At 36.3% G+C, this 15,787-nt stretch overlaps 4 protein-coding genes across 59 annotated transcripts in view; 2 read left to right on the top strand and 2 right to left on the bottom strand.

Moving 5' to 3' along the window:
* The window catches only part of LOC127509830 (uncharacterized), a 502,366-nt gene that overhangs the window by 327,311 nt on the left and 159,268 nt on the right, over nt 1–15,787 (top strand). The window lies entirely within an intron of this gene.
* Nucleotides 1–15,787, bottom strand: part of LOC127509908 (60 kDa lysophospholipase-like) — a 390,873-nt gene that overhangs the window by 257,259 nt on the left and 117,827 nt on the right. The window lies entirely within an intron of this gene.
* Nucleotides 1–15,787, bottom strand: part of LOC127509999 (hepatocyte cell adhesion molecule-like) — a 220,653-nt gene that overhangs the window by 190,893 nt on the left and 13,973 nt on the right. For 2 of the 7 annotated variants that reach the window (XM_051889463.1, XM_051889468.1), the window contains exon 2: nt 18–335. The exons of 4 other annotated variants lie outside the window; for them this stretch is intronic. In XM_051889463.1, the coding sequence (XP_051745423.1) occupies nt 18–335 (318 nt within the window). Of the gene's footprint in view, nt 1–17; nt 336–530; nt 805–15,787 lie in introns of those variants that run through there. One more of the 7 variants, XM_051889474.1, reaches the window with a different exon arrangement.
* LOC127510028 (hepatocyte cell adhesion molecule-like) lies at nt 1,076–15,780 on the top strand. The gene is made up of 4 exons (XM_051889515.1): nt 1,076–1,244; nt 1,433–1,744; nt 7,048–7,329; nt 9,895–15,780. Exons 1-4 carry the CDS (start codon nt 1,196–1,198, stop codon nt 10,032–10,034), a joined length of 783 nt encoding a protein of 260 aa, XP_051745475.1. The 5' UTR covers nt 1,076–1,195; the 3' UTR covers nt 10,035–15,780.

Genomic DNA, 15,787 nt, shown 5'->3' with positions numbered 1-15,787 from the left:
AGTAATTCTCTCCTCACCATAGACAGTGAGATTGATGGTGTTGATCGTGCCTCTGCTGCTGCTGGAGACTGTATAAAGTCCAGAGTCTGTGGTTCTGCTGTTGATGATGGTCAGAGATCCAGTCTGATCCAGTTTCAGTCTGTCTCTGAATCTCCCAGCAGCACTTTCATCATAAAACTTGCTCTCTTTGTTTTTGTTTACTTTAGCTATGAGAAAGTCACCAAACTTCCACTCGATCTCTTCATGTGTCTGTATTTGAGTGACACTAGAGTTCAGAGAGACTGATTCTCCCTCAGTCACTGACTCTGACTTCACTGCATCAGCAACAAACACACCTGAACACACACACACATAATAACTCAAATTAATTCTTCACTCTGCACTCATTTCAATATACAGTCAATGAAAGGGACAGCAGCATCAACAAAAATATCTGACTATATTAATCTACAACTGGAAACTAATGATGGAATAATGTGTTTGTAGGCAAATGATAAAATAAACTGAAGTGAGGCCATTAAAATACTCACCAGCCTGACACAAGCACAAACTGATGAAAATAAACATTTTCTTTAGCAGTTTTTATGAAATAGTTTGACAACAGAACTGTGATAATAGTCGGATCCTGACACTCGTGAAAACGTTGAATGTTTCTTAAAGCGAATGAATCTGCGGGTCTGTTGGAAAGTGGTTCAGTGAAACTAAACTCCTCCCTTCAGATACTGCCATGCCTTCTCAAAATGAGTTACAGAAAGGAGAGAATGGGAACTATTTCTAATAATATGATCAAAATATTATCCTTTATTAAAATGAGTGGTCAGTGGCTTTTAAAAAAGATTCATGAACTGAACTGAGTGTGTCAGACTCGAGACGTTCAGACATTCAGAGGCTCTCCAGGAACAACATCACATCAAATTTAGAGACATTTTTGCTCCAAGCTCCTATTTATTTCAGATGCTGGGATGTGTCCGTCAAGATCCAAAAGGAATGAAATGACAGACTAATTCTGTTTTGAGAAAGAAAAAGTTCTTAAACTTAAAAGAATTACTGAAAAGGTCTGTCTGTGTGGGAGGAGCTACTGGACGAGTTTAACTGCTGGGTTTCTATAAAAATCTTCATTACACACTGGCAGAACAATCAACATTTGCAAGAGTACAGAACTTGCTTATTATAACATTTCTGAAACTGTTAAAAAATGTTTGATACATTAATTTTCTTCTGGTTGTTCTCCTGGAGTCTGACTGGTGAGTATTTTTATGGCTACACTTCTCTTTATATATTCATTTCTCCACATACAATCTGATCTTTATTGTCTCATCATTCATTTTCCCTCTAATATTGTCAAGTTTTATCAGACTAAACCTTCAGAAAGACTTCTGTGAAAAATGAAAAGGACAAAAACTCCAAATGTGGTGTTTGTGTTTGTGTTCAGGTGTGTTTGTTGCTGATGCAGTGAAGTCAGAGTCAGTGACTGAGGGAGAATCAGTCTCTCTGAACTCTAGTTTCACTCAAATACAGACACATGAAGACATCGAGTGGAAGTTTGGTGACTTTCTCATAGCTAAAGTAAAGAACAAAGAGAGGAAGTTTTATGATACTGCTGCTGGGAGATTCAGAGACAGACTGAAACTGGATCAGACTGGATCTCTGACCATCATCAACAGCAGAACCACAGACTCTGGACTTTATACAGTCTCCAGCAGCAGCAGAGACACGATCAACACGATCAATCTCACTGTCTATGGTGAGGAGAGAATTACTTAATTTATATACAGTCCTGGTCAAGTTTACATACGCCTTGCAGAAACAAAATGCAAATTTTTGTTTAGCCTATTATACAAACACAAAAAAACACTGGATCAATGATTTGTTGGCTTAACATCCATTACTTATAAAGATAAATAGATTAAACTCGAAAATAATATAACATTTCAATCTGTACTTAACATATTCTAGTGTGTGCAACACAAAAATGTTTAGGTGAACATAAGTGTATGCGTAAAGTAAATTAAACAACTCGGTTAAAGTTAAGTAAACCGGTATTTGTAAACTGCATGATATGCAAATATTATATCCAGCCAATTAACGAAGCTGGAGCCATTTTGAAGTGATGTGATGAAGACAGCTGGCAGGTAAGTGGTCTTTTAAAAAATGAATTATAATATTAGATCTTTTTGCTTTTTAAACATTCATAAACACTTGTTTATTGTGTTAATGGGTGTATTCCTAAATCGGAAGCACAATACGTTTTCTGAGGCGTGATGTGGTGAAAGGAGGTAAGCTAAAGTTTAGCTTAAATATTAGGCCTACAACGTAAAACATTACATTTTGAATTTTTAAACATTAAATAAACCCATTTATTTGTTAGAGGGTTGTATTCCTAAACTGGAAGCATGCAGCGTTTCTGAAGCGCGATGTAGTGAGGATGGTGATAACTTAAATATTAATGAAATAAAATGTGTCTAACGTGCGGTCGTTTATTTCAGTTGTAGTCACATGGGGATTTATTAAACTCATATTTTGAATTGCTACAAATTCTTCAACAATCAAAAACGTGTTATTTATGAATACCTTCCAATTAGTTAAAACTATTAAAACTATATCGAGTTTGTATATGTAAGTTTATTGCACTTGAATCAAGAAACCAGTTTGCACACAAGTATTTTATAGATGTGCATGCTTCCATCGAACAGATTGTTGAGTGCTTGCTTAATATGCACATATTCATAAAGACTGCATAAGTAAAAAAATATTGAGTTTGCACTAACACATATGCATTGAGTTTTCACTCAGCTCCAAAAAGAATATATAATAAAAATGAAAAAGCTAGCCTAATCATATTTTGTGTAGTTTAATACTGTTGTTTTTCTCTCTATCCATCTTTCCAGTGTGAACAATTGTGATGCATTATTAAGATTAATATTGTAAGATCAATTTCTGGAGGTACCACTTTTTGTTAATTTCACACTGGACTAGTTTTTGACAAATTGGCACTGCCAAATAAAAAAAAAGTTGAACCTGGCATATTTTCTGCATTTTGGCTGATTTGTCTGCTTTAAAGACATTTTTTTCTCAGTCAGTTTAGATATAAAAGCTTGTGTATATCCACCATAAAAATCAACTTTTTGTTTAATGTACTAAAAAGCTGTGGAAATACACAGAGAAGATGATTCATTGTTTAATGTTGTACCTCTCTGACAACACTGATGATCTCATCAGGCATCACCCGAGGGCTGTTTCATAAAACAAGATTAGAAAACAAGCCAGGCTTATTTTAATTAGTCAGACTTATTGTCAGTGAATTCTGTTCATAAAGCAAGCTTAAATTAGGTAAAACTCAGTTACTCTGGCAACTTATGCTGGGAAACTAACCTGGTCCGGGGCAGACTAACTGTCAGGCTAAGCTGAGCTCCTCTAACACTGACCAATAGGAACGCAATGATATTACAGCTGACTCTCTCACATACAATTATTTGACTTTATTAACCACTATTAGTCCAAAAAAAAAAAAAGAAAACTTGTGATAAAATGTTGTTGCAAAAATGAGTACACAGTTACCAAATATAGCTTAAAAAAGGGTGTTTAAGGCAATTTTTTATTAAAATGTAAGTATGATGAACCAAAATATTTAAAGAGAAGTGAAAATCAGTGTAACCTACAGGTTTTCTTTTTTTACTGGCTAAATGTTTTGTGCCCAAGATTTATTTAGATTGTTTTAAAATATATGAATGCATTTCTCTCTGGTTTTGTTTGACAGCTGTAGAAGAACATTAGAACATTACAATCTAAAAAAAAAAATGCTTTTTAAAGCAGAAGTTAAAATCACAAAATTAAAATATATTTGCACAGATTCAATTTTAATTATTGCACTCCTATTGCGTCCCGTCTGTTTAGCGCGTATGCGCGCAGCAGCACTCGTTCACTGTGAAGTTTAGCAGCAAAATGGAAATATTTGCATGTCTTTCTAACATTTACAGATGGAGAATAAACTTGTGAAAAGTATGTTTTGCACTGAGGAAAACACCATGTCTCAAATGCATAAAATAGCACAAAATGTATGCCGTTTCCTATGGTGGATCAATTTGATCCATGATCGACCTCTAGGGCTGCTTAAAGGGTTAGTTCACCCAAAAATGAAAATTCTGTCATCATTTACTCACCCTCAGGTTGTTCCAAACTTGTATACATTTTTTTGTAATGTTGAACACAAAGGAAGATATTTTAAAGAATTTGGGAAACTGAACAGTTCTGGGGCACCATTGACTTCTATATTTTTTTCCCTACTATGGAAGTGAATGGTGCCCCGAAGCTGCCTGGTTACAAACTTTCTTCAAAATATCTTCCTTTGTGTTCGACAGAACAAAAATTTTTTTACAGGTTTGTAACAACTTGAGGTTAATTTTTATGAAACCGCTTTAGCCCCAACTCTGTGATCTTCTGTGATCGTGGCTCTTAATCGGTGGTCCTATGTCGTACAGTGAGAGAGGTTCAAAGAAAGATGGACGTTTTCCCGGTCTTGTGACCAAAGATGGCCTACGATTATTTTCTGGCAGTGCTAAAATTTTGCAGTGTATCCAGGGCTTTATTAGACACACCTGATTCAGATCATCAGCTCGTCCGGAGAGAGCTCCATGAACTCAGCTGAGCGTGTCAGATAAGAGAGACATAAGTCCTATTCGACAGTAACTGTTTTTCATGGGGACGTAAGGCATTTTCAGCATTTACAGGGGATGGTTGGTGATTTTATTACTGTTTTTTGACAGTTACCAAGGTCGTGTGGTAATTTAATGCCGTCCGAATCCACATCTCTGAGTTTACAAGAACAGATTGATACAAAATTCACAGTTTAAATCCTTTTTGCACTGTATAAGTGTTGAGCTTCACTGTAATTTGCATGCATTTAAAAGATACATTTAATACAGAAATGTTGAACTTTTAAAATGGGCTGTTATTAAATACTGTTTTAAAATATGTATTATGTAGAACTGCATGCCTAAAAAATATAAATAAAGCAGCTTTATGCTTAGATCATGTAAATAAGAGACTGCATTAACTTTTTACCGCTAATTTCCCTGTTTTTAAAATGACATGCATCATTTTGAGATAAAATGCAATACAGAAAACCATTTCAGCTATATCGCATCTATCCTATTATTTTTAAACAGGAGATTTAAATAATCAAATAATAAATAGGATTTTATTACAATACATATTATACTCTTCTCATTATTCCAAGCATATGACATTTCATTTATAGCAGACAATCATGCGACTGATCGCGTGAGCAGCGCATGTTCCCACAAAACTCGCTCCTCTGCCGTGAATAAATCGCCTCCTGAATGCATGAGTTACATCACTGAAGTGCCATGCAAATTTATTTTTACAGACATCCACATGAGAAACAATTACTGTCCGAATAGGGCTATGCAAAATGTTCAGAGTGGTATTTGTCCTATGTTATTTGTTTGATTTTCACCACCTTCAAAGTTTAGCTCCAAACTAGGGATGATAACAATTAATCTATGATCAATCGATTGATCATTAATACCTGATGGAGTTTGGGTTCCTTGCCGCTGTCGCCTCTGGCTTGCTTAGTTGGGGACACTTGACTTGACATTTGATATTCAACAGTGCTTTGATCTGCCTGCATTGACACTATTCTTTTAAGAGCTGCTGTGCAGCCAAACAATGTACCAGTTATCAATGTAAAGCTGCTTTGACACAATCTACATTGTAAAAAGCGCTATATAAATAAAGGTGACTTGACTTGACTTGACTTAATAATTTAATCGATAAAACTTGTCAGTGATTGATTAAGCAAGGTCATTATTAGGGTGACTGGTTATACCGCCATACGTGAGCAGCAGACATAGGGAATAATGAAGCAAGCACGCCATAGATTGGGATAATTTTACTTCAAATGAAGGTAAATGAGGCTGTTGTGTTTATAGGGCATCAGCAAGGAGATGGCAAGAAGATTGTCAGATAGTAAAAATACACTTTTTTTGTATTCTCCAAATTTTCTGTTATATGTAATATCCTAATTTGTGATAAAGAACACTTTTAATAGCAAAACAACCTATTTGCAAATTAGCATAAATCACATTGATTAATTTTACAATCCTACTAGCCTGTTATTTAGAGTAAAAAGAAAAAAACTTCTGGTAAGGGAGCTGGTGTTTGAGGCACTCCCTGTCATGCAGTAGACACATCCTTATTGTGGTTAATGATTAATTGATTATGACGGTGGATCATGGGAATTTGTGTAAATTAACGCCCTTACTTCAAACCTCAATAATTAACTTAATAATGGCAGTAAATCAATTTCACCCAAATAAAACAGAAATGAAACATTTATTAAATATAAAGGTGTTTTCTTGTTATTTCAAAATATTCTATTTCATTTTGTGTTATATAAATTCATTATATTTTTCCCATTTTAAAACAATCTGAACTAAGTAATGTAAGTAAATACACATTTACTATGCTTTTCTTTAGGATGGTCATGGTGACTTTGAGGAACTGGAACAGCACACACACTGATCACGATGGTGGATTCATGGATGATGGGAACTTTCTTTTTGTCAAATTGTCACTTTTTTTATTCAGAAGTACTACAGTCATGATTTTTGGTTTCAGACTATATAAGTTGTTGTTGTTTCCAGAGTAGCATTGTAATCTAAAATGCTTTATTTTTGTACTAATTGTGTGGAAATCTTTTATCGAAATGCTGTCCAAAAATGAAGTAAATTTCTTTGTTTTCTGCTAATTGTATGTTTTATGTTTATTCTAAAGACATTTAATGTCATTTCACTTTAATGGCAATGGAAAGGAAATTTCCATTAAAGTAAAATAACTGAACCTAAACACAGGAGCCTGATAAAAACGCTAATTTTAGGAGAAAATTTCAGATGGCACTGAGAGGCTTTTGTATCTGAAGTCTTCATTTTATAAATCTGAATTCTTTAAATCAAGAAATATCAATTCGCTGACAAATATCTGAACTATTTTACATACTGAATTAAATTTATTCTCCAATATTTCCAGCTCGTCTGCCTGTTCCTGTCATCACCAGAGACTGTTCTTCATCATCATCATCATCATGTTCATTGGTGTGTTCAGCTGTTAATGTGAGTCATGTGACTCTCTCCTGGTTCAAAGGAAACAGTTCATTCTCCAGCATCAGTGTGTCTGATCTGAGCATCAGTCTCTCTCTACCTCTGGAGGTAGAATATCAGAATAGAAACACCTACAGCTGTGTGATCAACAATCCCATCAGCAACCAGACCAGACATCTCAACATCACTGAACTCTGTCACACATGTGCAGGTATATCAGCAGCACTAAAATATATATACATACATACATATATATATATATATATATATATATATATATATATTAATCGGTATCTCACAGAAGTGAGATATTTTTCATATTTTTGTAAATATTTTATTATATCTTTTCATTTGACAACACTGAAGAAATGACACTTTGCTACAATGTAAAGTAGTGAGTGTACAGATTGTGTAACAGTGTAAATTTGCTGTCCCCTTAAAATAACTCAACACACAGCCATTAATGTCTAAACCGCTGGCCACAAAAGAGAGTACACCCCTAAGTAAAAATGTCCAAATTGGGCCCAGTTAGCCATTTTCTCTCCCCGGTGTCATGTGACTTGTTAGTGATACAAGGTCTCAGGTGTGAATGGGGAGCAGGGGCCTCATTTATAAAACTTTGCGTAAATTTCATCCTAAAAGTGTACGTACGTGCAAAAGCTAGATTCTGCATACACACAAAAGTTTTCAGATTTATAAAACCATGCGTACGGCAGAACCTGCGCACAAATCCCAGTCAGCGGAAGATTGTGCGTACGTGCATCTCCACCCTGTCTCCTCCCCGAAATCACCATATATGGAGCTTATGACATCTAATTTTACTCTGCATAACCTCATCTGCATATCGTTTCCATACATGTTCCCATCCATGTGACACCATGGTTAACGCCATCAAAGGTACAAGACATTGGAAAATATTAGATATGGACTATAAATGCCGTTTGTGCAATACATTACACTGATAAAAAATCATCCAATATCATCTTTATGTTTTAGAATAAATATATTAAAATATCCATAAAAACACAATTGTATAAAATGCTTCAGATAAAGGTTTTAGAATAGAGTTGTTTCATTCATTTCCATTGACCAAATAATATTTTGATTGTTTTAAAGAATTCAAATCAAATTTATGCAGCTTTGCTGATAAGGTGAACATATTTTTTAGGATGTTTAGGCTGTTTTTAGTGGAAACAGATAGGCCTACTTATTTATTGCAGTGTAAATACAATTGACTGACTCAGCGCGTAAGTATTTAAAAAAAAAAGGAAACGTGCAAATCTTACCGTTTTCCTCAAATTATATCCTTCAAATACAGTGGTAATTGTTTGAAGATCCTTCACACGACATCAACACCTCCTGCAGCTGCAGTCATACAGTATTCAAACTGGACAATAGACCGTTCGACCACCGAATCCAGCAGTGTCTTCCATAATATCAAAGTTAAGAGCATCACTGATCGTCGTTCTCGCTAAAATATTTTGTCATAACATCTGCAGTTTAGTTTAAAGAGGAATTATTGTGCTCCTAGCGCTCCTCGCTGTCATTAAAGTGATCGAAAATGGCACATCTACTATCTAAATTCATACCATTTTTCATATTAACTTCTGCATAATGACTGCGTAATGTAATTTCGCAGTCATCAAGTTTGTTTTTATAAATCACAACTTATGTGTAGAAACGGGTGTACGCCTCTTTCAGGGCCTGTTTTGTGCGTACGCAAAGTTTTATAAATGAGGCCCCAGGTTTGTTAAATGTGGTGTTATTGCTCTCACTCTCTCATACTGGTCATTGGAAGTTCAACATGGCACCTCATGGCAAAGAACTCTCTGAGGATCTGAAAAGAAGAATTGTTGCTCTACATAAAGATGGCGTAGGCTATAAGAAGATTGCCAAGACCCTGAAACTGAGCTGCAGCACGGTGGCCAAGACCATACAGTGGTTTAACAGGACAGGTTCCACTCAGAACAGGCCTTGCCATGGTCGACCAAAGAAGTTGAGTGCACGTGCTCAGCGTCATATCCAGAGGTTGTGTTTGGGAAATAGACGTATGAGTGCTGCCAGCATTGCTGCAGAGGTTGAAGGGGTGGGGGCTCAGCCTGTCAGTGCTCAGACCATACGCCGCACACTGCATCAAACTGGTCTGTCATCCCAGAAGGAAGCCTCTTCTAAAGATGATAAAGGGTAAAGGTGATGGACTGGCCAAGCATGTCTCCAGACCTAAAACCTATTGAGCATCTGTGGGGCATCCTCAAACAGAAGGTGGAGGAGCACAAGGTCTCTAACATCCACCAGCTCCGTGATGTCATCATGGAGGAGTGGAAGAGGACTCCAGTGGCAACCTGTGAAGCTCTGGTGAACTCCATGCCCAAGAGGGTTAAGGCAGTGCTGGAAAATAACGGTAGCCACACAAAATATTGACACTTAGGGCCCAATTTGGACATTTTCACTCACTTTTGTGGCCAGCGGTTTAGACATTAATGGCTGTGTGTTGAGTTATTTTGAGGGGACAGCAAATTTACACTGTTATACAAGCTGTACACTCACTACTTTACATTGTAGCAAAGTGTCATTTCTTCAGTGTTGACACATGAAAAGATATAATTAAATATTTACAAAAATGTGAGGGGTGTACTCACTTCTGTGAGATACTGTGTGTGTGTGTATATATGTATAATAATAATAATAATAATATATATATATATGTATAATATAAATTTCTACAGACAATAAACGATATTCCTATTTTAACATGGTTCATTTCTTGTCTCATTAGACCGTATCCACTGTTGTGGCTTTACTGAAGCTGTGATCCGATTGGCTCTCTCTGCTCTGGTGGGCGTGGCTACTGTGGTTGTTCTGGTTTATGACATCAGATCCAGAAGTCTTCAACAGAAGAAGAGCGTCCAGAAATAACCATCAAACTCTGATTAATCTGATACTGAGGAAGATGGAGATATTATATTATATTACAAGAAATCCTTTCAGTAAATAGCATTCATGAATATATATTAGGGATGTAACGATACTATCAATCAATATTGTGGTATCGTGATAGCAAAATTGTCTCCATATTATCGTGGTCACATGACTGTATGAAACGATACGTCTTCCGGGCAAAAAGTGTCTTTTTTTTCAGCCCGGTTCTAAAAACGGTTCTGGTGTGATGGGTGGCTGAAGTGCGAGGAGCGTACATCCTTTAATAGAGACGTCTCACATCATGAATAACCTATTATGACAATGAATGCACTGAAAAGATCTCGCACTACACATATACATCAGATATCAATGCAGAGACAGACAAAGAGCGAGAGAGCACACGCACGTGAAAAAGAGGTGCACAAAGGCAAGCTGCACAATTATTAATCTTTAAAAGATCGCATTCTCGATTTCATCACCCACATGATCTAATTCCTAAATGACAACAATTCACCAATGTATATTAAACCTTTGACAAATCTGCGTTCGCGCTGCTGCTAATCGAGAGAGCAGAGGCCTGTTGCATGAAGCTAGTTAAGCAAACTCTGAGTTTCAGAGTAGGTTTAGAGTTGACAAATACAGATAAATCCAACCTGGTTTAGATTAGGGGCCGTATTCACAAAACATTTTATCTTACCACTAAGAGTTCTCCTAAATGGCAGTAAAAGTTCTTAGCTAAGAATTTTCTCTTAAAATCTATTCACAAAGCTGCTGAGACCAACTTTACTAAGGAATAGAATAAAGTCTTAAGCTAAGAGTAAGGGCGGGGTTGACCTTGTTGCTATGGAATAAACACACAGTGATTGGCTGATGGGGGAGGAGTCAGCGATTTAATCATAGAAATATTGTAGAATGAGGTGTCATGTTTCCATATTAAATAAAGATTTTAAAATAAAAAAGTTGCCATTCAAAAATAAAGATTTTAAAATGTAGGCTAGTGTCACTAATTAAACTAGTATATGTTCAGCTAATTGTCAGCCTCTTACATCTTGAGAAATTGCAGAATTCAAGTGACAAATGATGTTTTATAAATAAAGTTTTGGAGGAGCACGTTCAAACGGTCTGTCTAATCAGCTTGAGTGGAGGTATATATACACAGACAAGAGCCGACTCACATAGTTACCTCGACAGTTTTCTGCAACCCGTTCCTCACTCTTGGCTGGCTGGGGATATGAGGAGAACTCTGGTTTTGGGCAAAATTCCAAGCTCGGAGCCCTCGATCCCCTTGGAAAGCACACCAAATACGCTTATTATATATATATGTTTTACATTGTTATTTATTTATTAAAGATTTATTTTTGGTGTTTTATCGTAGATTCAAATCTATAAATCAAAATATGTATTGCATTTATGAAGAAAAGGTTCACCCAAGGCTCTATCGCTATTGCCTCAATGGTGTTCAGTGTCTTTAGGTGGATTGCTAAGGTGGATTGGCACCAACAATCATTTTAGGATTTTTTGTGATTTGGTCTTAGTGACTCAGGAGTCCTCTTGACTTCTCCTAGTGTTTCACAGATTTAGCAGATAGTTTTAGCGCTAAAATGCTTTGTGAAATACTCTTAGAGCAAAAATTTAGGACTCCCAAAATTAGGACTGACACGCCCATTATTTTTTAAGAGTTTCTCCTAAAAGTTAGGAGCTGCTTTTAACCTTAAGATGTTTTGTGAATATGGCCCCTGGATTAGATGTTGCACAATGCTCAGTATAAACCTTCTCTGTCAACTCAGGTTTAATCCAGAGTTTGCAAAGCGCATGCACCTGAAAGTCTGACATGTGCGGCAAACAGCCAATCACACGGAACAAGGAGAACGTCAGTTTGATTCACTTCTCGCGAGAGAGCCGCGCAATTCATGTCAAATTTCACGTTATGAAAAAATATGAAATGAAACGCATTTAGAAAGCAGGAATAAACACTGATGCTGTGAAAATTTGAGAAGGGCACTGAAAGAAAATATCTGACTATATCAATGCATGTGAATCAAACAAATAGACCAAATAATTAATATAGTTTCACAAAGAGCTCAAAAGAATACATGTAAGCTTAATCTGTTTAAAAGCTTATATTATGCATGTATTATATTTATTTTAATTTAAAAGCAAAGTTTAATATTGTCAATTAATATAATAGGCCTAATTATATGAATATGTCATGAATTATTCATAATTTTAATTTATTTAATATAAATATAATGAATAATTAACAGCAAATGTTGAGAAATTTTGTCTCTAAAATGTTTCCACTATAAACTGATTTAATTTGGAGCGAGAGATACAGGGGGAGTGGCTTTATTGCATCAGATACGTGTCACTTACTCACAGCTGATTGGTCAAGTTTGGGTTTGTGATCTCTAACTCAGAATAAAACCTGCTCCGGAGCAGGTTAGCTGTGTAGCGTCAGTTACCATAGCAATGAAACCCGCTAAAAACCAATCCACCTTCATGAGCCTGAAAAACCAGAGTTTGCTCAAACTAATCTTGAACTTACCTGGGTAGAAACTGAAACCGGCTTTGTGCAACAGGCCACAGTTGTCATGTTTAGATATAAACAATCTTGTCAAACACACAGTAGACTATCATTATTTCTATTACAAAGGTTCCAGTTATCACAGAAGCATACAAAAGTTTATTATTCAGTTAAACGCTGATGTCTACTTTACCGAGCAAAATAGGATAAATCACTTCTTGAAAGTGCTTATAATAACAACTGTATCAATTACTTTATATTGAGGTATTATTGTATCATGATATTGATACATGATTTTGATATTGTTACATCCCTAATATGTATGTATGTGTGTATGCATGTATGTGTGTGTATAAATATATATATATATATATATACACACACTGATGAATCATTACATTATGACCACCTATCTAATAATACGTTGGACCTCCTTTAGCCCGCAAAACAGCGGCCACGCGGCGAGGCATTGATTCGATGAGGTGACGATAGGTCTCCTGGGGTGTCTGGTTCCATAATGTCAACAGCAGGTCCTCCAGTTCCCGTACATTATGACAGGGGTGCCCAATCCTATTCCTGGAGATCTACCTACCTGCAAAGTTTAGCTCTAGTCTTGATAAAACACACCTGAATCAGCTAATTAAGATCTTCAGGAGCACTTGATAATTACAGACAGGTGTGTTGAGCAGGGCTGGAGCTGAACTCTGCAGGAAGGTAGATCTCCAGGAACAGGGTTGGACATCCCTGCATTTGGGGTGGTGGTGATGTAGCGTGAACCTTCTTTTTAAGTCGAACCAGAAATGTTGTCAGGTCAAAGCATTAACAGAAATTCACCATCATGTTCCTCGAACCACTCCTTGATGATTTTGGCAGTGTGGCATGGCGCATTATCCTGTTGGTAATGGCCATCACCGGCAATTGGCCTTCGACGTGATGCACCAGGAATCTTGATTCATCAGACCAGGCCACTTTCTTCCAATCATCCACAGTCCAATCTCGATGATCTTAGGCCCATTTCATGCGTTGCTGGCGATGGTATGTGTGGTTAGCATGGGGACCCGGGTGGGTCATGGGCTACACAGGCCCATACGCAGAAGGCCGTGACAATCTGTGTGCTGTGACACATTGCCCTGGTCCCCACTGTTGTAGCTGCTGGTGATTTGTCTCACTGTGGCCCTGTAGTCACTGTGAACAATGTGTGACAGTCTCCACTCCCCTGTGGCATCAGTGAGCTGTGGACGGCACACGGCTGGATGACGGTTCATCGTTTGACCATCCGTGCACCACTTTTGATATGTACTCACATGAACAACCACATGCCATTTCCAAGATCAAAGTTCTTGAAGCAGCTTTTTCCATTCTGAAACCAAAAGCTCCACTGACCAAAAGCCGGTCCTCAGGTGGCATATACTGCTCTGTGAACTACACCTGCGGCACCGTTTGGTTGCCAGGCGCACTCATTGCTCCAGGCTGGGGGTGGTCATAATGTAATGGCTAATCAGTATATAAATATAATATATATACGTGTATATATATGGAGATCAGTAGATGATTTATGTAATATGCTAATATGCTAATTTACCAAATCTAAATGCTCCTTTTAAAAAAAAAAAAAAAACTTTAAAAATACCTTTAAAAATGCCCCGGAGCTGTATCCTTTAAAAATAGAATATACACATTTTAGAACACGATGACGTACAACATCATCCTGAAAACATCCAAAAAGTATCAGTCACTGGTAATACATGTAATATAAATAGAAGAATTTCATCTGAATACACAATTGTTTTAAATGGTCTTCAGAAAAGAAGGATGTCTTGTGTTTCCAGACCTGTAGTTACAACATCTACCAGCAATAGGATCTACTGAAAATACAAAGAGGCCTACTGTGAAAATTCTCTAAATTTAAAAAAAAGCAAAATATTAATTTAATTTTAAATTTTAATTCTAAAAGCAAAATATTAAGAGGAAACCATTCCATGAATACACATAACCTTCACTATGATAAATATTAAAAACATTTAATCACAGTTTTACCTGCTGAGACAGAAAATAATGTTTGTTGATATCAAGACTAGGATCTGGGGCCTGTACCATGAAGTTTAGCTGGTTAGTCAGTTTCAGTTTAGTTTGTGCCAATTCTGGGTTTTAGGTACCATGAAAGTTCAACTCCATAGTAACATAGTAAACCAGGTTTTGTTCTGGGTTAAAGATCTCAAACCGAAATTGGACCAATCAGATGTGAGCAAAGTGACACATGTCTGATGCAATGAAATCACTCCCCCCAGTTTCTCTTGCTCGAAATTAAAGGTCACTACATAGTAAAAAAATATAATAATAATAATTTGTTTAATAAAATTGTCTGGCTAAGCTTTAATGATAATCACTTATAATTATTTTAAATGATTTATATTTGATTTCTATAATATACCCATAATCCATTACACACAAGCAATTTTAGTTTAACAATTATTATTAAGCATTTACTTAAAATGAATATTAATATATACAGATAATGTGTAATATAAATAAGCTGTAGAAACAATGGAAAACGCTTTGAAAATTACTACATGTGACCTTACATGTTTGAATGTCTGTATATTATCTACTATAATAACTAACATAAGCAATTTTACTTGCACTGTTAGAGCAAGGTATTTTCTTTTATTTGTCCTCTTTCATATTTTCTTCAGTGTGACTGTGTATAAATTCATCATATATTTCAATCTCTTGATCTTTGGCAAAAGACTTTCTTGAAGGCGTGTGATTGGCTGTTCACCACTGATGTCACACATTCATGTGCACGCGCTCCATGAACTCAGGATCAAAGCCTGAGATGACTGAAAGTTGATGATCAGAATCATGGTACCAACAAAGCTGGATTGGAGTGGTTTGGTTTTGTAAACAAGAAAATAATCCTGTAACCCTGAGTTTGTTCAGCTACCATCATGGTTACAGGCTCTTGGCTGTGATCACATAAATTAATGTGTTGTTTTCTATGTTCAGTCACTAGTAGGCGCTACATCAGGGTCTGTATGAGAGACTCACTGTCTGAGAGAATCATATTGATTCATCACATTTTTGGCAGAACAACACAAGCACAGATGATGGTTTAGACCCTGTTGCACTCATTATATTTCATAGTTCTATAATCTTCAGAAATGTTTGAAAAAGAACCAAATTTAAATGTAATTGTTCAGTATTAAAAACTAAATTTTCTGTTCTG

The sequence above is a fragment of the Ctenopharyngodon idella genome, chromosome 3 (assembly GCF_019924925.1).
Source record: "Ctenopharyngodon idella isolate HZGC_01 chromosome 3, HZGC01, whole genome shotgun sequence".
NCBI lineage: Eukaryota > Metazoa > Chordata > Actinopteri > Cypriniformes > Xenocyprididae > Ctenopharyngodon > Ctenopharyngodon idella.
Note: the sequence above shows the minus strand (reverse complement) of the source record. Positions and strands in the feature narration are given on the sequence as shown.

Excerpts from the sequence above, each read along its gene's own strand:
- LOC127510028 (XM_051889515.1), top strand. The coding sequence starts at position 1,196 with ATGTTTGATACATTAATTTTCTTCTGGTTGTTCTCCTGGAGTCTGACT. Across the intron at positions 1,245-1,432 it reads GTTCTCCTGGAGTCTGACTG|GTGTGTTTGTTGCTGATGCA; the intron begins GTGAGTATTTTT and ends GTTTGTGTTCAG. Across the intron at positions 7,330-9,894 it reads ACTCTGTCACACATGTGCAG|ACCGTATCCACTGTTGTGGC; the intron begins GTATATCAGCAG and ends TTGTCTCATTAG.